The sequence below is a fragment of the Amphiprion ocellaris genome, chromosome 21, assembly GCF_022539595.1.
Source record: "Amphiprion ocellaris isolate individual 3 ecotype Okinawa chromosome 21, ASM2253959v1, whole genome shotgun sequence".
In the NCBI taxonomy this organism is placed as follows: domain Eukaryota; kingdom Metazoa; phylum Chordata; class Actinopteri; family Pomacentridae; genus Amphiprion; species Amphiprion ocellaris.
In genome coordinates this window covers 15,403,450-15,426,529 of record NC_072786.1, presented here as the reverse complement: position 1 = coordinate 15,426,529, position 23,080 = coordinate 15,403,450, and the positions used below count along the sequence as shown (strand labels likewise).

The following is a 23,080-nucleotide window of genomic DNA, read 5'->3' as shown; positions in this document are numbered from 1 at the left end:
TGTGTTGCGGATGAGCAGGCACGAGCACGAGGGCCATCCGGTGTGTGTCAGGGGAGTCTTGAGAGAACGGCTCGACTCTGATGTTGATGAATGATCTGTCAAGACAATGTCCCACTCATGCCCAACTCTTCTTTACCCAGGAGAGCGACAGCCTGTGTGTGGGAAAAAAAAGAGGAGGGGGAGACGGGGTTATCTTTGTACGTGCTCTTGTTGGTGTGTGCACGCACTGCTGAGTACGTATTATTCTGGCAACCCATGGTCACACATGTGAATGGCATGGCAGAAGCATTACACGAGTCAGCGGTTTGGGGTCAGGGTGGGAGTGAAATGGCAGAGAGCACCGGGTTAAACACTCTGACCTCAGCACAACCTTGAGGGGCACCCCACTACTTTAATGGGGAAATCCATGATTTGTTTCTGATTCGAACCTGAGGCGCCTCCCCGTGTCTGAAAACACATTACAGAAACCTCATGAAGCTGTCACTTACACACAGCTTGTAATCGGATAGTCCACATGAGCTTGAGTAAATAAAATGCACTTCTTCTTCTTAGCTTCCTTTAGCTACCTGAGGATCGAGCCAAGTGTTAGCGTCCTCGCGTTCTTACTGTAGTGATGGCTGTGTTGAGCTTTTTAGTCACTCCACCAAAGGAAATAACTACTTTTAGCGGCAACTCAGGGTGGTTTCTGCAGTGACGACCATGCATTAACAGATTATTCCGCTGAGGCGCCAGTCTGAGTGCTAGCGCTCCCTTGTTGCTGTCATTAAACCACAATGACCGTGGCCTTCATTTCACAACAGCAGTTTACCCCAGCAAATTCCGAGATCCATTTGCAAGACCCAAGTCTAATTTTCCGTGATGAGTATGTGTTTATGTTGTAATGATGTAAAAGTGTCGAAGGCAAAGTGCAATCAAGCGCAGCTTCAGGGTAATAAAATACCGGGAAGTCAAATTACATGAGAAATATGGATGTTTTTCACATGATACGGCAGCGTGTTGACCTTTAAGTTTGAAACATTAGAAAAAGAGAGGGAGAGAGTGAGACAGACATAGACAGAGAAGCCTCCACAATGCATGTCGTCTCCTATGTAACTGTCAAGTAAGATAGAGGAGATGTAGCAGAACTCGCTTTCCCTACCACTCTCATGCTCTCTGTCGAAGCCCTCCCTTTCTCAATCTGTCCCTTGATTACTTTTTAATGATTGCTGCTGCCTAAGACAAATGGCTGTGTTAAATGAGCAGAATTAGACAAGGGAGCTGAGTGCAAGAGCATTTGTTAGAGCAGGAGTAATGGATCGGGTATCCATTGTTTACTCTTCTCCATTCACTGGCTTGGCCTGTTATTGAGCTCCATGTCCTTAAAGCAGGGACAGAAAGACAGGAGGACATTGTTATAATCCTGATTGCACATTTACTTCCTGACAGTCAAAAATCTTGAATATGTTTTTCTCTGACATGTATTTGAGTATGATTTCATTGTATTTGGTGTTGGCAGTTAATAACGCAGCACTTTTCAAACAACTCAAATGTAATTCAAAGTACTTCACAGGTGTCTGACAAAACAGGTTTTGGGATATTAAAACTCTATTTAGAGATTAATTCACACCAAGACAAACTACATTGAATGGCACAAAAGGTAAATATAAGATAGTGAAGGTGAAAAAAATAATAATAAAAATGTAAAACTTACAAAAAAACATGTTGATTAAAGTCAAAAGCTAACAAAACAAAAAAATAAGTATCAGTACTGAAATCGTAAAACACTACTTAAATGAAAGACTGAATAGATGGATTTCTAGTTGATATGTTCAGATTAAAAACAGTATTTCTAAGTTTCTCGCACATTCGCTGGAAGGCTGTTCCAGCAGCTTGGATCGTCGTGGCTGAAAACAGCAACACCAAATGTTTGTGGAACAGCTGAAAGAGAAGAAATAGAGAATCTGACAGGCATTTCCGTTGCCTAGTTAAACAGTATTTCTGGTAGATAGTGCAAGGCCATGTAAGCCCTTTAATACTAATAAACAAATTTCAAACCAATACGAAAACAACCATGTAACCAGTGTCACATTTTTTTAAATAGAGGCATCCATTTTTTATGTGCAAAAATTAATTAGCACATCCTGAGAATGCTTGAATACATAATATTGGACTGTTTTTTTTTACATTTATTATCACTTAATATTGTAAGATTTAAAAATCTGTTGTTTACACATTCCACCTTTAGCCTGTTTTTTTTATTTGTCTTAATGTTAATATAGTAATTGGTATTTTTCATCGGTGTATCTGAACAGTTTTATGCTGCTGCAGCAATCCAGTTCCCTCAGATAGTTTGTTTCTGTCAATACAATAAATCAGTCCGATTTATTTAGATACTTTAACTTTCTTAACCTCAACCACCTTCTGGGCGTTTTTTTGCTCCTGTCACATTTTTACTCACTGTTAGCTGATTTTTCCACTGCAATATAAAGTTCTGGACCTCTATGGAAACAGCGCAACTATGACTAGAAGCAGAAAGACTTCAAACTTGTGTTTTGTGTCGTGTGACATAGTTGTAAAGCTATAACTCATGAAAAGATGGAAATACACTATTTAAATTTCTTTCATTATTTGCTTTAAAAAAACAACTCATAATCAACATGGTCAACATTTTTCCATGCAACTGAGGGAGACAAAATTGATGACTCTCTCTATGCTATAGATATTTTACTACTTGCTGATGTTTCCATACTTGTCTCCTATCTGTTCTGTTTAAACACATCCTGCAGTTCAATCCAGCTAAACTGAATAGTCCCCAAATTTATCCCAGGTGACTGTAGCTCACAGCTGAGTCATTCATAACTTCAAGGTTCACCAAGGAACACAGGACTTTTTTTCTATTTACAGAATCTAATTATAGAAAACTATATTTTGCTGGTGAATTTTTAAACTTGATACACAGAGTAAAAGGATTATAATGAAATACCATGATTTTATGCTTGATTGAGCTCACAGTACGTCACATTACAAATAAGTCATTCATGGAGAGTTGGAAAGTTGAAAAAACAACAATTATTTCTGTTTTCGGAGCTTTTGGCTCTCACAAATGATGGATTTTTGGCAATTTTTACAGCATCCCTTTTAACCCTGGTTTTGGGGTTCAGGTAGTTAATTCAATCAAATAAGTCAGTGTCATGCACCCCATTTGTTCTGACTTACTGTGAAGAGGTTCATCATGTACTCTACTAAAGTTTTCCTGAACACCTTGCAGCTTGGGCAGTTCTGACCCCATAACCAGACCATAAGGAGACAAACAGATCATAAAAGTAGCATATTATTGTCACTGTATTATCACTACAGTCTCTGTAACAGAACTCGGCGACGATGTCATTGCCTGTTTTTGTTCCCGTGTTATCTAAAGTGATTTACAGTTCCAACAGCTGACACAAAGGAGCGAAGGTAGCCTCCACCTGAACAACGCTAACAGCTCGGGCTCCTGCAGGGTCTGTGTAATTCTTCCTACCCTGGCAGGCTGACAGGGAGTCAGGCATGGACAGTAAAGGGTGCTCCCTTGGCAGAGATGAGGCTTTGGTTAGCACTCCATTGGTATGGGCACTGCTATGGATCATTACTTCCCTCAGTGGAGTGGCTGCTGTTTGTGTGTGTGTGTGTGGGCATGTGTGTGTGTGCGCATGCTTGTCTGCGTGCGACAGCATGAGCGAAGGGGAAACTGAAATGGAGAAAGAGCTATTAATATTCATATCATTGTACCACATCAGGGGTCCCTCCGTATATTTTGAAGATCAATTACAGTCACTACTGCCCCCTACAGTCTCTGCAGCCACTTCGTCTTTGTAGGTGGTTAGTGGCCTTGAATATAATTGAACTATTTTTAACATGTTTTATTAATGTTAAAGTAATAGAGATATTACTTATAGCACACAGTCTTGTACATGTTAATTCGGTCTGTGTAAGATTTAGAAACCGTACGTATTTGCGGTTGTGTGCTTGGTTGTGGTTGGCAACACTAAAAAGCAAGCACCAATATCTTATGCTTCTGCACCTACAGTACCACAGCTCATTTTCATTTTATTAATCTTTGGGAAAGCCATTATTTTTTCCATTTCAAATGTAAACAGTGAGAGTCCACATTATGATGATTAGAAATAGAAATTGCCTTTCTGTGTATTGATTAATGTGGTTACTCTGCGCTACCGATATGGGTTTTTCAGGGCCAATGTCAATGGTATTTAATTTTTGGTATTCAAGAGAGGCCGATATTTGGGACCAACATAAATTAAATGCAGTGTTTTAACAGAATGTGATAGCAGAGAACCTGCCATTCATAAATAGGCTTCTTCATTGATAAAAGTAACTATAACTGAATGTAAAAGTAAAATAAGTGATTAAATTAGGACACTAGCCATTAGCATAGCCCAGTGGTTCTCAAATTTTTTCTGTCGGGCCCCCCTTCGCAGGACAAAAAACTTTCGTGGCCCCCCCCCAATAACTTTGTGCATATATATATATATATATATATATATATATATATATATATATATATATATATATATATATATATATATATATATATATATATATATATATATATATATATATATATATAAACTATGAAAACATGAATATGCAGGGCTGTGTTATTTTATCTGATTCCATTTTGTTGTTTTTCACAGTAAAGATCAGGGGTGTCAAACTCATTTTAGTCCAGGGACCACATAAATCCAATCTGATCTCCAGTGGGCCCCACCAGTAAAATCACAGCATAATAACCTATAAATAACCACAAGTCCAACTTTTCCCCTTTGTTTTAGTTTAAAAAAAGTACATTCTGAAAATGTTCACATTTAATGAAGTATCTTTTTACAAAATGTTATGAACCTGAAATTTCTTAAGGAAAACAAGTTCAATTTCAACAGTAGCCTATTATGCCTCAGTTCATCATTTACACATGCATTGTAACTGCCAGATAACAGTTTATCTACAAAAACACAAAATATTCAGTCACAGGTATCTGGAACTGAACAATCTAGTATTTTTACTTCATGATGTGAACAACTTGTCAAGTTCTAGAAATTATTTTAAATTTACAGTTTTACAAATTTGCAATTTACAGTTGATGTTGTTGTAATTTTTATCATTTGTAAAGTCGTCCCGCGGGCCGAAATGGACCGTCTGGTGGGCCGGTTTTGGCCCACAGGCCGTATGTTTGACATTGCTGGTAAAAATAATCAGAGGAGATGAGCCGAGTATGTGACGTGATCGAGTACGCTGGTGTTCCGACTGCACATTAACGATGCGTTCTCCCGTTCTCAGGAGTCTGTACTTCGGAGTCTGAACGGCCAGTACATATACCATAGATATATACAGAAGATCATTATTATTATTATTTATATCTATGGCATATACAGTCTATGGGGTCAGCACAATTTCAGTATTGTTTGACGCCGCGAAAAACAGGCCGACGTTAAAACAATAGTTCAGCTCATTAGTTCCGTGTTGAAGGACCTTTTCCTCCCAGTCGCCCGCGCCCCCTCTGACATGCCTCTGCGCCCCCCCAGGGGGGCGCGCCCCACTATTTGAGAAACACTGGCATAGCCTGAGCCACTGTGAGCGTAGCTAATTTCCTGGTTTGTGGCAACGGCTTGTGTTTCTTGTTCAGTTTCTGCAGTCTCTGCTTGAGAGACATTTCTGAGACCACAGAGTGACGACAGGTAGATAAAGCTGTCTGCAACGGACCTGACATCCCGCATTTAATTTATCAGTAATCTGGCAATAGGTTACTGACTCTGATACTCTGAAAAATGTAAAATATCAGCCGCGATGATAATTGGTCTGTCCCTACTCTGCACTGTATTGCTCTTGTAGTTATGCCAAGTTTCAGTAGTGGATGCAGCAAGGCTATCATTACAGTAATAGTAAGTTATCACTGTTATTGAAGATGCTGCATAGATTGGTTAAGTGCAAGGAACAGGAAAGCTTGAACATACTGAGGTGTAATCTTATTTAACAGCTCTTGAATTGCTCAGAGGTGTGTGTTTTGAAAAAGTTTGCTCGCTGTGTGTATGTGTGAGTGTGTCTGGGGATATGAAGCTGCTCTGCTGTTCCCGGGCCAGCTATTAGTCACGCAGCAGTGGCTAATCTGTAATGGCTGCTGTCACAGCCCTGCCGTGGCTCCTGGTGATGGGTGCACTGTGACAAATGCGCACACACTCACGTTAAGCCTGAGAACACACACAACACAGAAGTTAAAGGCACACACACACAAATATGTGCGCACTGATTTACTTACACACAAAGAATCATCCATTCCACTAATAGTGTTAAGACTTCTGACAAGTTCTCCAGCACCAGTCATCAGTCCAGCAGTAGGTGACAGATAGACAAGTGAAGTTAGAGCCATCGTATTACATCGGCACTTCAGTGGACTGGATCTGACCCGACACTTGCATAAAATCTACGCCGCTTTCACTTTCTGTTCTTAAAGTTGAACTCTACAGCTTCAAAAACACCCAAACAACCCTCAATGTTCTGTCTTTTTGTCTGCATTTAGAGCACGGTGGTTGTGGAGAAGTCTATCCAGGATCTAATGAGCCTGATGCAGGACCTGAGCGCCTATTCCAACCAGTTCCTCGAGATGGTCTGCGACAAGCTCAAAGAATACAAGGAAATCTGCAACACAGCCTACAGGTAAATGAATAGACAGCAGCGGTTGTCTTTTTTTAATTATTTGATCTCTACATAGTCATTTTAAGAATTTTGTTCTTGTTGAGACTGTGAAAATTGTCCATCTGTGCTCTCCTGGGTCCATGTAACACCTGGCCAGGTAAAGCGAGGCGGGTGAGAGAATATGGAGGGATAAAATAGGGAGTGATGAATGGGGCGGGAGACGCGAGGACGGACTGACAGACTGCTGGGCGTCCATCTGGACTCTGTCACAGGTCAGCCTCAGTCTCACTGGGGCCTCCGAGTGATAAAGACAAGACCAAGAGCGGCTGCCAGAGTGGGTTGTGCTTGTTTGTGCTTGTTTGTGCGCTGTGCATGTTTGTGTTGCTGTTACACCTGAACAAGTGGCTGTTGGTGTGTGTGTCCGTCCATGTGTTTGCATGTGGACTGGACACCCTGGAGTGTGTGTCTCCTTTGATCAGATATTAGTGTAATATAAATTGCAGAACCAAGCAGTTTCTGCAACCCAGCACATGCATAGAAACCAAACACATATTGGCACTTTGCCACACTTTGTCCTCATGCCAAATCATAGCTGCTGTAATTTTGTTTTATATGTCAGTGCAGATGCTTCTGAGCCACATATTCGCATCCCTGACAAAAACGGTGTCGTAGAAATGCTATGCACCCAGGTTCTACCCTTGAATAAGATAATAAACACACTGCTAGGTTGTCTGTAAATGTATTATTGTTAACAATATGGAAAATGAAATGACATCATTGCAATGGGAGGACCTTACTCAACTTAAGGGAGAGACCTGACCCCTCTCTCCCCCAGAGAGGAAGCACAAATGTAACAGCATTTATAGTGAACACAAAGTCTTTTCCTATCCACTCGTTGTAAATAGGTTACAAGTTTAAATCTTATGCCACAGTGTTTTATACCATGTTAGAAATGCTGAGTCCATCTTTCCAAAGACAAAAACATATATTCCCTTGGTTGGCCTCAAAACTTAACCTTTTGACCCCTTAGATGACTCTTCCATGCTACATGAATGTTACTACTAATAGATATTTGTTCCCCAACAAAATGAACAATTAGATAGTAAATGATAACCTGCAAGCTCATGGTTGGTTTTACTTTCAAAACCACAAGTCTGTCTATTTGAATATTAGTTATGTAGTTTGTTTTTGGCTACATTTGCTGTGTGGTTCTTAGGCATTAATAGATCGTTAATCATAAAAATTTTATTTATTTTTTTTTAAATCTTTGAATGGATTATCAAAAATCCTTTGGCTGTAACAAAGAAAACTTGTTTCTTGGTATTAGCTTTTATCTTATATGTACAGATGTTATGTATTTTAACTTGTCTGAGTTTGTCTCATTATTGTGTCCTCAGGGGTATAGTACAGTGCGAGGAAAAGCTGACCATCAGTGCTTCCTGGTCTAAAGATGAGGACATCAGTCGATTGCTGCAGTCCCTCCCTAACTGGGCAAATATGGCTCAACCCAGACAGACCCGACAGAAGAGAGAGGATGAAGAGGACTTTACCAGGTACACACAGACCACATACACAAGTTCACACACTCTTTCATGTGTAGTACATATGTGCACTTTTGCAGCTTTCTTTAGTAAAGAACGTATACTAAAAATAGTCGAGTATCACATACTCACATTCATACACACAAAACACACGCAAACAATCAGAGGTAGACAAACACACAACCGCACTTGAGCAATCACGCACATAATCCCTCCCTCACATTTTTTTTTTGCTTCTTTATTCATATTATTGAACCCTCTCATGTTGACTAAGATGCACCCACAAAAGAAGTCATGATTGCTCTTTTAAACACCCTCTATCTGAAGGAAGTGAGGAAACGAGGGAAGAACAAAATAAGAAAATATAAGGAGAGCAGACGGAGGCAGGGAAGAGGGGGGTCGGCCTTATCGAAATTGCCTTTGAATGTGCACCCTCTTCAGGGAACACTGGAGCTCATCGGAGCGGAATAGTAAAGTAAATAAATAAATTGGTTATGTGGCCAAAGAAAGTCAATCTGTTGTGTGCGCTCTCTCTCACACACACTCCCTTTCTCAGACACACACACACACACAGAGCACAGAGATAGCAAGAGGGAGACCATAAGGCTGTTTGATTTAAGAACCATAGATGTTTTCATCACTATGAAAGGGGGATTAGCTCCTGCACGACTCTCAACCTAGTACTTTATTAAAGCCTCATTAATAAGCTACACATGCCTATGGGTGATTGAGCGAGTATGGGTTTGTGTGTTTTTTACCCATCTGTTGTTCAGAGGATCTTGATCTTGTGGGCATCCTGGTGACTCTGGAGGCCAGTCCACATGCCATGTGTTTGCAGCACTGTCATGTGGATCTTTAGTTATCCACCTTCCCCACTGTTGCCTCAACTTTCTTGCCAGTATTCAAAGTCGAATGTCCTTCTGCAACCACAAGTGCTTGTACATATATAGCGCGTCTCCATGCCTCTGTTTTGCCGCTCTGTAAATCCCCGTCTTCTGTTTGTTTTCTATCCCTAAGTGTTCTTCATCACCTGTTGTTTTTCTCTCCCACCAACTGTTGAGCGAGTAGCAACTCTTTGTTTTAATGTGCCCACAAAATTCATTCCCTATTTCCAACTTTCTTGTGTTCATATCCTCTTCCTGTCTCTCTGTTTATCTGCCCATATATCCATCTCATTATCAGCCCTGTATGCCTCATACCTCCCTTGTCTGTGCATCACTGTAAAGGTCAAGGCATTAATTTACCCCACATCACTGAGCACATAAGCATGGGAATATTATAAAATTTAACTCTATTCAGTTAAACTCTCACACGCAGTCAGTGCATGTGCACATCCATTGCATTTATCAATCCATTATGTTTTGACTTCAGAAAATTGGCTTTTATTATAGCTTTTGTATAAACCACTTACTGTCTCTGCACACCAGACATTATGAGTCCAACCAGGGAACCAATCACTGCTAAATTCCTGTCAAGAATGTAACACTGTGCACCGATTAAAGATTCTCTCATGGCCACATCTCTGAACTGTGTCATTAGGTAGCAGTCATTTTTGATTTGGGGTGCTGGCTGTTTTTACATTTGACTTCTTTTTTCGCCCCCAAATATGTTGTCTCTCATTCTAACTACACAAACTCTTCCATCTCCTATCCTGTCCATCATGCAGGGCCGCTTTTGCTAAGGAGTCAGAAGTGCTGACTGGCAACCTCGGAGACAAGTTAATCCCTCAGAACGAGATCCTGCGTGACGTCAGTGACCTCAAAGCTCTGGCCAACCTTCACGAGAGCATGGAGTGGCTCGCCGCTCGCCTCAAGATGTTCTTCGCCAACCTGCCCCGTGCCTCCAGTAAGTCGAGGGGTTTGATTGACAGGCTCTGTGGTGATATTTGTTGCCTAAATAGCTTCTTCCATATCAACTCACGAGCTTGCACCAAATAACTGGACAAATCCGAAGGTGTTATCTTGTTGATGAAATTAAATTAAGCAAACCATGGTGATATTTTTGACACAAACGCAGACATATGCAGTACATTTCCCGCCTACATCCAGTACTCTGACGCCAACGTGGACATCTGTTGCTGTTTATTCGTCTCACTGCAAAACTGGATATTGTCTTTGAGTCATGAGTTCTGCTTGTTGAAGGGTTGCATTGTACCACAGCTCAGATTATCTTCTTTTCTGATGTTTTTTGTTTCTCCACTTTGACAGTGATAAAACGGATTTAATAGCTGCGAACAGTGACAATATATACGAAAATCCTGAGTATGTATTTGCATAATATTTGCATGATATCCAGTGGTTTGCAGGAGCACACTGACATGAATCTTTTAACACAGGAGCACCTGGGGCCGTGCTTTTGTGATACCGTACATCCTGTATGGACTGATCCATCACAATATAATGCTATATTATTTCATGGGGATATTTTGCAGGAGACGTTGCTACCGGTCTCTCAGGTCATTAGGCAGTTATTGATCAGAATGCACTGCAGTTTAAAAACATTGTCTGGATGGTAGATGTAGGTTTATCACAGTCAGGGTTGTCTGAGGTTTTCTCATCCTTTCACACGATGCCTCTGTAGCAACACTTCGTACCTGTGCCTCATTAAGTTCTTGTTTGAGTGTATTATCACACACTCATTACCTTCTCTACTGGAGTTGTCAAAGAGCACTTTACACACACACTCATTATCATTGGTTCTGCTTCTGCAAGTGTGTGCGCATAAATGCCTCCCCTAATCAGGGCTATTAAAAGCCTTCCATACACACCTTGCTCAGTCATCACTTTTGTATTATTAATCACTGATCAGAATGAGGGGTCTGCACGTGTGTGTGTTAACATCAAACGCATAGTCTTTATGTAGATTTTGTTAATCGGTTAATATTACAGAAATGTTTTATCCTCAAAATCAGATTGAGAACACGTTTAATCTCCAATATGAAATCATAGCATCGTCTAATATTCTTCTGCACTATCTTTTTTATTAACATCATATGATGGCAGTCGGCAGGTTAGTTCTACCGTTAGTGGCTCATACAATTGGGTCAAGTTGGTTTTGTACAGGACTTGATTTATCACCAAGCGCTTCAAGCAGGAGCACTTCTACACCTGCTTATTCATGCAGTCAGCCAAACGTGTTGCTGCAGTGCAGTGCATAAAATCAGCAACGACAGGCAAATATACGAGCTTTGTTGTTCAAACATCAGCAGCTTTGGTGGTGGCATGATTATCCATGTCAAGGATGTTCAAGATTAACTGGTAATTGATTAATTGCCATTAAAATGAATAATTTTAATATATCATAACCAATAAGGCAGAAAATGTGTTGTAGATTTGCTGTAGTACCGGGTTTTACCAACAAGTGGAGTCTTACTGTTTTTTAAGATGGAGTGACAGGTGTGTTAGTGGTCTGTCTGTGAGTGTCACATAAAACAAGCGCACCTTCCTGCTGCCTAACTACGAATTGAATTCTGCAGTATAAAATGGTGAAAGAGCCGTCTGGCGGCTCTACAGTTTAGGTAGCTATCCGAGGCTGATGGTTATGGTAAACTAGAACTAAAAATGTGTGTTTGTCTGCAGAGAGCAGCTGTAGCTTCTAACACTACTAATGTTCAGGAGCAGCATGATTCTGTTTACACGCTTTCAACAATATTCAAACTAAAGTGGTGAAGTGTATCAGGGATGCTCTGCTCTGAGAGTAAATATATTGTACAGGTGGCAATAAATACTGCTAAATTTACAGTATTGGTGGACATCTGTTCCATCTGAGCAGCTGTTTTCAGCAGCTGGACTAAAGTTAACTACAGTGAACCCTATGTCCCTCCATCATGTAGATCAGGTATGAAGATCAGTTTGATATTAACCCACTGTAAATAGATTAATGATGTTACAGGTTTATTTACTGTGGAAGACTGCTGCTTGTTTACTGTGTTTTATTTTGTCAACAATCGATAACAAATGTAAATGAGTCATTATGTTTTGCTATTTGATTTGTTATTCAAGTACCCCGTTGTGATGTTTGAATGTAACCGAGCCAATTTCGCAGCCAACATGCGAAACTGTTTCATCAGCATATGAAAAGACATCCACTGTATTTAATTCACATCAGTGTTCATCGCTGATTATCGATTAAGGAAGCTGTTTTATTTCTCCATCCCTGGATGGGCAGGTTGAAGTATTTCTGAAATGGCTGATCCTATGGGTGTTTACTAAGAATGAAAACATCTCGCAATCTGCAAATGGAAACGCCCTGTTGATGAGAGAAATCAGACAGGCTTGTTTGAGCTAACAGAAAAGCTACAGTAACACAGATCACCACTCTTTACAGCTATGGTGAGCAGAAAATCATCTCAGATTGCACAACACATCCAATCTTGAGACGGACAGACGAATGAAAATGTCAGGTTCCACTTCTGTCAGCCAAGAACAGAAATCCCTGCAGGACGATCAGGCTCACCAAGCTTGAAGACAGTTGAAGGCTCGAAAAATGCAGGCAAGTCTGGTGAATCTTGATTTCTGCTGAGACACACAGATGGTACAGTCAGAATTTGTTATCAACAGGATGAATTCATGGACCCACCCTGCTATGTGTTAACCATCCATGCAGGGTGTGGAGGTATAAGGATGTAGGGAATGTTTTCTTGGCACGCTTTGGGCCCCTTAATACCAATCGGTCACAATTTGAATGCTACAACCCATCTATGTATTTTCATTAACTATGTGCATCCCTTTGTGGTCACAGTTTACCATCTTCTAATGGCTACTTCCAGCATGTTAATGCACCATGTTACGGAGACTGGTTTCATGAATATGACAATGAATTCAGTGGACTTCAATGCCCTCCCCAGACACCAGACCTGACTCCAGCAGAGCACCTTTGGGAGGTGGTGGAACAGAAGATTCGCAGCATGACTGTCCAACTGACAAATCTGCAGAAATTATGCAGCGCAAACATGTCAACATGAAGCAGAATCTCCAAGGACTGTTTCTAACATGCAGTGAAATCCATGCCACAAGGAATTGAGGCTGTTTTCAGAGCAAACAGAGGCCCATCCCAGTTTGACTATGCATTCCTCATTAAGTGCTCAGGGAGGACATTATATAGGAGGAATGTGCATTACAAAAGCTTTTCCACAAAGCATAACCAATTCCAGACTTGTTTTCTTTTTGTCTCAAGCCTTAGTCGTAGCTGTAGATAGTGTGTTTTAATGTAATTTATTATTTAAGACATGTAAAGATGTTGTCAAGGTGCATTTCTGGAGTTGTAGGGACCATGTGTTATCAATCTTGGCAAGATGACACTCTTGAAAATCCTTTATGTTTGTAAAAATGCTCAAATGTCAGGGTCGTTTGTGTTTATTTTGCAGAAAACCATTTCGATATTTGACACCTGTTTTGATTTTATTTGTCTCCAAGGCTGAACTGATTTTTAACAACATAATCACCACATTTCACCGTTGAATGTGTGGGAATGCCATACACCATTCCCCTTTTGTTAATGTGTTCCAGGACTTTTCAGAAGCTTGGCTGTGTTCACTGCAGTATCTTGGTGCTCTGGCAGAGCTTTGGTAAATTATGCACCTTTCTGAGAGGGATGGAGGGGGCTCCAACTTTTATCAGGTGTTGTCACAATTCCCTGGTTTCAGACCCCTGATTGCTCATGGAACTTGAGCTATTTTGCCGTTCCGTATCGCAACTTTTTCTTTTTAGAAATGAAATAATTAAATGTGAACTATTCTTATTTAGCCTTGACTTTGTCACTGCAGTATCTCTTTTTAAACTCTTTCCCTTCCCTCTCAGTCTGACGCTAGCTTTCTTCGTCTATTCATAGATAAGAATTCAATAAAAGTACGGGAAGGGACGTGACATAATTATCATTAATTCTGGCGGGTGGCACTAATGGGAAGGATAGGGCAGTCACTTATCATGCTGGGACAGCCTCCGTATTGTTCATTATTTAGTGTTTGGTGAGCTGATGACGGACTACGTGTGTGTTGGTATGGCCTCAATGTGTGTGTGTGCGCGCGCGTGCGTGTGTGTACATAACCATGCACTGTGTAAGATGGGACAAGGGTACGGCAGGGAAAAAAGACCCCACCTTATCTCATCCTCCACCCCCCCGCCTCACGTCTATGCCTCTCCAAATTGGATTTTATATTACAGAAGCAGTCAGGTATGAACAACTCATTTTCCTCTCCCTGTTTTTGCTTTTCTTTCTTTCATTCCTCTTTCTTACTTTCTTGCTTCGTTCTTTCTTGGTATTTATTTCTCTCATTCTTCCTTCCTTCCTTCCATTTTTTTAATTTTCTCTCCTCTTTTGCCTCTTCCTCACCCAGACAGCAAGAATATTGCTCTCTCGGTTTTTCTTTTTTATTCAAGTGGTAAGGGTGTGGTAGATTTTGTCCATGGCTGGGTGATCTCTGCAGTGGACGTTTGGTTTGATCACTTTCCTGTGTGATTGAATTCCACCAGACGTATAGAGAGTAACATGAAAATAGTGCACACGTTTCACTGCTTTAGTTTCTTGAATCAGTCAAGTGTATGCATGTGCAAGTTGAAGCATCTTTTGGAGGTCTCTGTGAACCCGATTGTAAAGGAAAAAGTAAGCGAACTGTGTATTAGTAAAAAGGGCTGTTTGTATATACACAGACAGACTACTGATGGTGATTGGCTGTGAACATGGCTGCAGAAAGGATCTTATCACCCATCTGGATGCAGCACTGGACTTCTAATCCACTCTGACAATATTTACCAGACAACACACACACCTGAGGGGCCATGTCAGCATTTTTTTTTTGTCAACCGCTGTGTTTGCATGTATGAATTTGAGTCTTTTTAAATAATATCTGCCAGCCTGTGTCTGGAAGCCTTGGTAAACACATTTACCTGTAAACAGGAGATTGTGAACAACGTGAAGGCTCATCCTTGTAGACAGTCTCTTTTTGTGGGTTTTCTTTCTGCCTAGCAACATAAAGTGTGTGTTCATGCTCGTGAGTCCTGGACATCATTAGGTAGGCGTAGATACAGGCCTCTAATCTAGCCTGCGAGGGTTTTGTAGACAGTAATCATGTGGTTTTCCTATGAGAATAGGTTCCTCCTCATCTCAGTAGCCCAGGACTGACTCACCTTGACTGTGCACGTATAGGTCTTTCCCCTTTGGCAGTGATTTTTTTCTTTCTCGACTCCATTTAACAAGAGAAGTTGACTGAGAACACATTCTTATTCACTGCAAACGCCTGGGGGACCAGTTGAAGTGGGAGATGATGGTGTTGTTTTTCAGGAGTAGTAATATTTAATTTTTCGCTCATCCATTTCTGTTCATTCATCTCTGCTTCTGTCCAGAATTTCAACCATCAAATTTTGACTCCTTCTCATTATGAGGCACCATTAAGCCATCTTAGGTAGTCAAATAAGTCAAATTTTTCAATCTCATTCTCAGGTTTTTTTTCCGTCTCTTCCCCCTCCTTTTCTGTCTGTGTCTCTGGACAGGAGTTCAGATATCTGTGTGCAGATGTTCATCCTCTACCAGAGGCAGCAAAATAATTAATAACTCCTCTTCTTTCTTACTCAGTCAGTCATTTATGAATCATTCATCATTCCACCCCTGCAGGATACTGTCCTTTGTTTATCATTCTCCATTTTCTGTTCCGCTCTTCTTTTCTATTGAGAGGTCGGGTGTTTTGTACTTTTTCACCCGAGCAGATTATGATTTTTACCAGCTGTTTAGCATCTGTATTTGTCAGTAAATCAGAAAATGTCACGCCATGTTGCCTTCCTGATTCTTAATGTATTGTTTATGCCCTTATTGGCAGTCACGGCAATGAGCGTACGATGGGGTGTGTTGATGTGAACTGTCCGTTCACAGTGTGTGCGCACTTTCACGCTGCATGTGTTTGTGAATTCCATCACTGATCTTCCTCCTTAATGTCTGCCACCTTCATCCTCTGCAGATGGCAAGCAACAGACGTTTCTCTTCGATGAGATTCGAAAATAATTGGATAAGCACAGCGCACACACGCACACACACTCGTGCCCGCATGCCTGCACATAAATAGATGCGCGACATGCACGTACATATCCTCACGTTTAATCGTGCACACACAAGGAGCTGATAAATAAGAGATGGGGAGTAATTTGGTTGGAGGAAAAAAGAAAGCAGAAGGAAGCAGAAAGGGGAAAAGAGAGAGCAAGAAAGTTGTCAGTCAGGACCAATGAGTCGTCTCCTTTTGCCCGTCTGTCCCTGACTCTAATGGTGCCCCCCATGCTGCGACGGTTCCCTCGCATCATCAAAGTAGCGCAGGCTGGGTGGGGGGTGGTGGTGGGGCGACGACGGCAGAAAAACTAGTGTATTTTTGTGTGTGTGTGCGTGCCTGGGAGTGTGTGTTTCACGGACACCCCCTAGAGAGACCTCCTACGGTGTGTGCCACAGTAAGGCCTTTTTTCTGCTGTCAGAGTGAGTGAGTGTAATGCACATGAGAGGAAACAAGCCTTCGAGTCACTTTCATGCACATGCCTATGAGCGCACACACATACACACAGTGGGGAAACACTCCCACAGTTGGAGCATGCGAAAAGCTTTTGGTCTCTCACACGTACAACCACAAGCTAAGAGAGTGAGAGCGAAATAGTCTATATGAGACAAGTTCGTTCTTTCTCAGGTGCTTTAGCGTAAGTGTGAACAGTTGGCATACCGCTGCAACAAAACACCTGTTGATGACGTTGTTACCCATCCTCAGCTGCCAAGATTATTTATTGCTGCTTTTGGGTGGAGGTTGCTCAGCTGCACAGGTAATATTGTTGAATTTGTATTTTGAGTGACAGCATTGTGTTTGACTGCTGGGTTCTGTATCTGTTAATGATCTGGTAAGTTGACCAGGGAGAGTAAACAGGATCAGCTAAACACAATCAAATGAAGACAATTAATGTCATAATGCTCCAGTCCCTTGAGAAATCATTGCGGATTTGTTTGATTAAGACCAATCTTGTTTGTTGTTCACTGATTCATTTAGCTGGATTAATATTGATATTGCAATCTTAAAGATCTAATCCATGGTACTCAGTTTTCTGCCAGTGGAGCAGGCAGTCACTAGTGTAGATTTTATACAGATATTATACAGTAACACTGCTGTTGATTTACATTCAAAAAACAAAGACATGCAACCGTGCACATAGGGTATATGTAATGTTAGACTAGCCTGCTGATTTAAGGCCATCTTAGTTAAGTAAAGTAAAAAAAAGTCTGATTGACAAAAATATAGGCTTTTAAGTATAAATTATCCGCCAACACATTAACCATCTCACAACTCACAGTGTTCTAACATTCTACCAATGAAACTGATAAAAAAAAAAGATAAACAGAGCAGTTTGAAGATGTTGCCCAGGTAGTAAATGTTATTTTTTCTGAAATTAACCATGAATATGCATCACCTTCATCAACTCTCAGACATCTCACAACTGCACTTTTAAGGTCCCTTGTGAAAATAAGCAATTCCTGCCTTAAATTGTCTTATATTTAGCTCTCCACAAATGCTTCCTCTAGAATATGCAGATCTGTGAAGTTCCTACTACTCTCTTCACTCACTTCTCCCTGCTCGCTGCAGCTTGAGGACACCAGCTCATCTCCAACTCTGCTCAAGCAATATAAAACTACTCTATGCTACACAATGGCAAGTTGTTATATTGGAATAATTCAGCTATATATATTGTTGGCAGAGCTGCACAGTGGCTCTGTGGTTAGCACTGTTACCTTCTTGGCACAAGGTCAGACATGTTTCTGGTGGGTGTTGGTGTCCGCCAAGGTCACCCACTTGTCTCTGATCCTGTTTGGGATATTCATGGACAGGATCTCAAGGTGCAGCCTCTCTGCTGGAAACCAGTGGATTTGCTTCCTCTGAATTAGGGGTGAGTTGCTTTCCTAAGTGAAGAAGTATCTCTGGATCTTGTTAACGTGTTATACAGCATAAAATTGACAGACAGATTGCATTAATGTAGCCGTTGTTCCGGACTGCCGTGATGAAGACCTAAAGAATGACGTTGTGGTTACAAATCGTCAATGCAATCACGTCCAATGGTTGTTTTCTGGGGTAGACCCAGAACTTGCTAAAGGGGTTGCATATCTCATCTGGTCTGTGAACGCTTCAGGGGTGCCCTGTAGGAACTGCAGAGAGGAGGTCCTGGAAAATGTTGCTGGAGATAGGAACATCTGGAATACCCTGTTTGGTCACCCCAGATTGGCAGAGGGAAATAGATGGATCGATCTTTGATCTGGAAACCAATTTAAAAGAATAATAATGCAAGTCAATTGGATTTAGTTCTTAGGTTTATTACGTGAGAAACCCCAGAAGTCTGACTTGGGTTTTTGAGACTTTCATTTCCCACCCATGACGGTGATTGGTTACTTTGCTTATGATGTATCTTCTGCAATGTTCTCATAGGAGGCCATTTATATAGTAAAGCTTGACCAGAGTCAACTCATTGCCATCATCTTTGCACCATAGTACACAATTGACCAGATCTACATTGTAAGCTTTCTACTGCATTACTTTGACCTTAACCACTCGCCTACAAACTCCCTCTAACTGCTCTAATATTCTGACACTCTACACTGTGATGTCCCCTCACATGCAGCACATACACGTTGTCAAGACGTTTACTCTAGAAGAAGTTAATTAGCTGGCAAGTTCATAGATACAGGACATACATTTAACACTTATGTATACACAGGCCAACACATCACATGCTCACCTTTAATAAGAAACATAATTCCCGGCCTTTATCTCTGCACGTCAGATACACGGGTCATGAGAGTAGCTGTCAGTGATGTCAAACCCCGACCCTGCCTGTGTTTGCTTTGTTGATTGGACAGCCATGGCATATACCTCACTGCTGTTTGCTTAGGACAATGGTTTCTAATCTTATCAGAGATGAATTTAAAGTAACTACTCTAGGGACAGAAGGACATATTCAGCCACACATACCAAATGTGCACTGATTGATGTAAGGAAGCACTGGCCATGCAAAGAAACCTAGAATTACTATGATTTAATGAGTTTTAAACAGTGAAACAGTGTAGAAATAGGCAGAGAGTAAGAACTTAACTGGACCTATTAGTGTTGGGGATAGACAAACGTACTCATCTTTGACATAAGCACCCCTGTTAAAAACATAAAGAATCATTTTTGCAGTTTTAGGTTTTCAGGTCTAGTTTATAGACATCGTCATTTTTTATTTTTTGTTTTTTTTCTGAATTCAGTTCAGGCTCTATCCCTCAAACTGTGATTTGTTTTAAGCAACAGTGGATCTTCTGGTGTTCACAGTTATCTTGAAAAGCTCTGATATAACCCAGCATTATGGTTTCAAGCTAACTTTTGAACAAGGAAAAAAAATTTCATGTATTTTTTTTAAAGCACATGCACAAGTTTAGCACACTTTACTTTCAGTCAGTAGGTTCAGATTTGTTACTAAGCAGGCTCTTGAAAGGAAGCAGTTGTATGTCTATATATGTATGTATGGTTGGGAGAGCTTGTTTAGGGTGACGATAGCAGTACATTATATATGGAAATGTAGTGAGGTGACAAGGTTGGAGCTAAATACTGGTTACCTGTATTGTACTTCCTATCTGTTTTGGGGATATCACTCAGGACAGTCAAGGAGAGGAAAGATGGATCACCAGGTTATTTCAGGCTTACTCTGGACTAGCTACAGTGCTGTCCTGCGCTGTGTGCGTGCATGCATGCGGGCCAGCTTGCATGCATGTGTGACCTTCGGAAGGGCAGGAAGAATAACTAGGGAGCTGGCTTTGACTGCGGCACATCGATCGTGGACCCCTGCATTCTCCTGCTCAACAGTCACTCTTCGTACACACACATCACAGACACACACACACACACACACACACACACACACACACACACACACACACACACACACACACACACACACACACACACGCTCGCCTCATTGACCAAATAGACTTACATATGAGTGACGGGGCCAATTTCTCTCCTTTTCCCCCCCTTGTTAATTTATGGCCATTGATCTACACTGAGCTGAATTTATATACACTCATCATGCTCTCTGGCTCGCTCTCTCGTTCAAACACACGCACACACAGGTCTTTTGTGTGGCGTACAATGCGGCGCAGTGACACGCTCCTGCTGCCTCAGCACAAGTGGTGAGAAGAAAGTACAAGAACATGCTGAAGGACTTAGGAAATGAGTGAAGTTGAACTAATGGTTTTCTTTGTGTCTACTCTATAAGCTGGTGTCATTTACAGAACCCAATAAAGTCAATAGCAAATGGAATACATGCATATTACAGTGGAGATCACTATAGTGTAGGTGCACATGCATGCACACTCAATACACAATAGTGATCTTATGATACATTTCGTGGCTGTCAGCAGCAATAAGCATCACCCCTGGAGCTGGTAGATCTTTAGCAAGTTGCTGAAGCACTTTTCAGCATCCAGACATTGAAACTTTGTCTCAGGACCTCTAGTTAAATGATGATCAACTGCCCCTGTTTGGTGTATCTGTGTTTGTTAATGTGTGTCTCCTTGCTTATTCTATCTATCCAGGTGCTTCTCCATGCTCAGCAGACAACCAGGTGATTGGTGAGAGTGAACGCAGCAGGGAGCAGATTCTCCAGACCCTCAGTGACCTGTCCAGGGGATTCCAGGATATTGCCGACCGTTGTCTCCTGGTATTGCATCTGGAGGTCAGGTAAGCAGAAGAAACAGATTGACCTTAACAGGAAGAATATAAGCATTCAAAAGCGTTTCATATGACATTCTTATTGTGCTCCCTTTCACCCTACATAGTTTCAGGTTCCCAGGCAGGACCTTTATAGATGGTCAGAAGTTTAGCATTTAGACATTTTGTCTTTCGGAGAAAACTTCAAAGAAAGCTAGAAAGTAAATCAGAAGAATCTAGATGAAGGCGATCAATAATAGTAAATAACAGTGCCATATTTATGGGTTCATTTTTCAATTTTCATTTTCTTTTTCTAAATGATGTGGATAAAGCAAAAGAATTATATTTATTCAATTTCTTTAAATCATTCGTTTATAGAGAACAAATGGACCCAAACAGATGATTTATTTTTTTTGTCAAGGAACAAAACAAAACGCAGTCTTTTCATCGTTATACTTTAAGCAATTTAGTGTTAAAAGCAGGTTGTGCCTAATTATTTCAGGATGGCGATTATTTTAATTTGTTTATTTCTTCTTAGGTAATTAGTTTTTGAAATAAAGTTTTGGAAGGCAGAATGTTTTGAAAGCAAACAATATGATGGGGAAATTATCCCACTCTGACTGTCATCTTTCTCTAGCAGTGTGTGATGTGCAACAAAACAACAGCACTCTTTGTTTCATATGTAAGTCTGCACACTGCCATGCACCGTCATGATGATCAGCCATAACTCATTAGGATCTTTCTTTTTGTATCACACATTTAGTATACAGTATGGATGTCAATTAAAATGCACCTCCTTCTCATTTGTGTCACTGAATGAAGTGAGAAATGTTTGTGTACGTTTTTAAGGCCCCCAGTTGTGACATACAGGAGGATTTTAGAGGACGCGTCAATAATCAGATAATCAAAAATAACCGGTGGCGTCACACATGCACCAATTAGCCACAACATTAAAACCAGTGGCAGGTGAAGTCAGTTACACCGCTAGTTTTAAACATACTATCTACATAAGCATTGCTCCAAACCGAGTGAACTCCTTTATGGCAATCGCATTCCATGTAGATAGCGGCCTCCTACAGCAGGACAAAGCAAAAACTGCTCAAGAATAGCTCGAGGAACATGACAAAGAACCCAGAGTGTTGATCTAGCCTCCAAATTCCCCAGACTTTAATCAAATGGAGCATCTTTTGGATGCACTAGAACAAACCAGATCTGTGGAGACCTCACCTTGCAACCATCAGGATCCAAATGATCTGCCAACGTCCTGGTGCAAGCTGGTGAAATGAGGGGAACCTACACAGCATTAGGCAGGTGGTTTTGATGTTGTGGCTTCTCGGTATATACCGTAAATGCAGAAGTTCTGAAATGTGCTCCTTATCTTCAGTATGCGTTTTGAATGTCAATATCTAAGTTAATTTACCACACCATATACTTTCTCACCCCCACAACCACTAATAGCCCACCATCATCCCTTTCTAGTTTTTTTCCATCCCTCAATGTACTACTATTTCCCTGTGGACCATTGTGTAGCTTATGCAATATTGTTGATGATTTCAGTAGAAAACCCTCCCCGAGGCTGATGTCTAGCTGTATGCTACACTCCATTGACTCACCCCATCTAGTGAATTTCCCCTGATAGTGGTACCAGCTAAATGAAGCCATGAGGAAGAAAGAAGGGAGGGAGGCAAGAAGAGATGGAAGAGAGATGAGTGAGGTTAAAGTGATGGTGGGGGTTAAAGAAGGGAGTTACAGTAGCTAAGTGGGAGAAATGATTGAATAGAGAGCGAAGGAAGTGAGATGGAGGCATTAAAAATGTGGTGTGGTTGTTGGCTTTGCCTTAGGGGGAAGAGACATTCACCCATATCATTTTATACCCTTCTGCTCTGAGCACTGGGGTTATGGAATTAGAAAAGTATTGACTTCTTAAGTCTAGACTAAAATTAGCCTTTGTAGAACTGAAGGACCGTAGACTAAGATGTGGGGCTTTAAGTGGAGAGAGAAAACTTTTTGCTGAAGGACAGGGCTAAATTCACTTCCTCCACCTGAAACCTTCCTTGACCCCGACAGTAAGGAGATCTGGTGGCTCTGGCGATTATGTTGTGGGGGGCAATTTGCTGGTGTGGTTTGGCCTTAGAGGGAAGGGTCACTGCAAATCATTACAGAGTTGTTCTGCGCAATAACTTCA

The 23,080-nt window shown here is 41.1% G+C and overlaps 1 protein-coding gene across 1 annotated transcript in view; it reads left to right on the top strand.

Moving 5' to 3' along the window:
- The window catches only part of exoc4 (exocyst complex component 4), a 146,647-nt gene that overhangs the window by 104,837 nt on the left and 18,730 nt on the right, over positions 1 to 23,080 (top strand). Inside the window, exons 14-17 of the mRNA XM_023274626.3 lie at positions 6,548 to 6,684; positions 8,061 to 8,216; positions 9,871 to 10,049; positions 20,781 to 20,925. Of these exons, the coding sequence (XP_023130394.1) occupies positions 6,548 to 6,684; positions 8,061 to 8,216; positions 9,871 to 10,049; positions 20,781 to 20,925 (617 nt within the window). The remainder of the gene's footprint in view (positions 1 to 6,547; positions 6,685 to 8,060; positions 8,217 to 9,870; positions 10,050 to 20,780; positions 20,926 to 23,080) is intronic.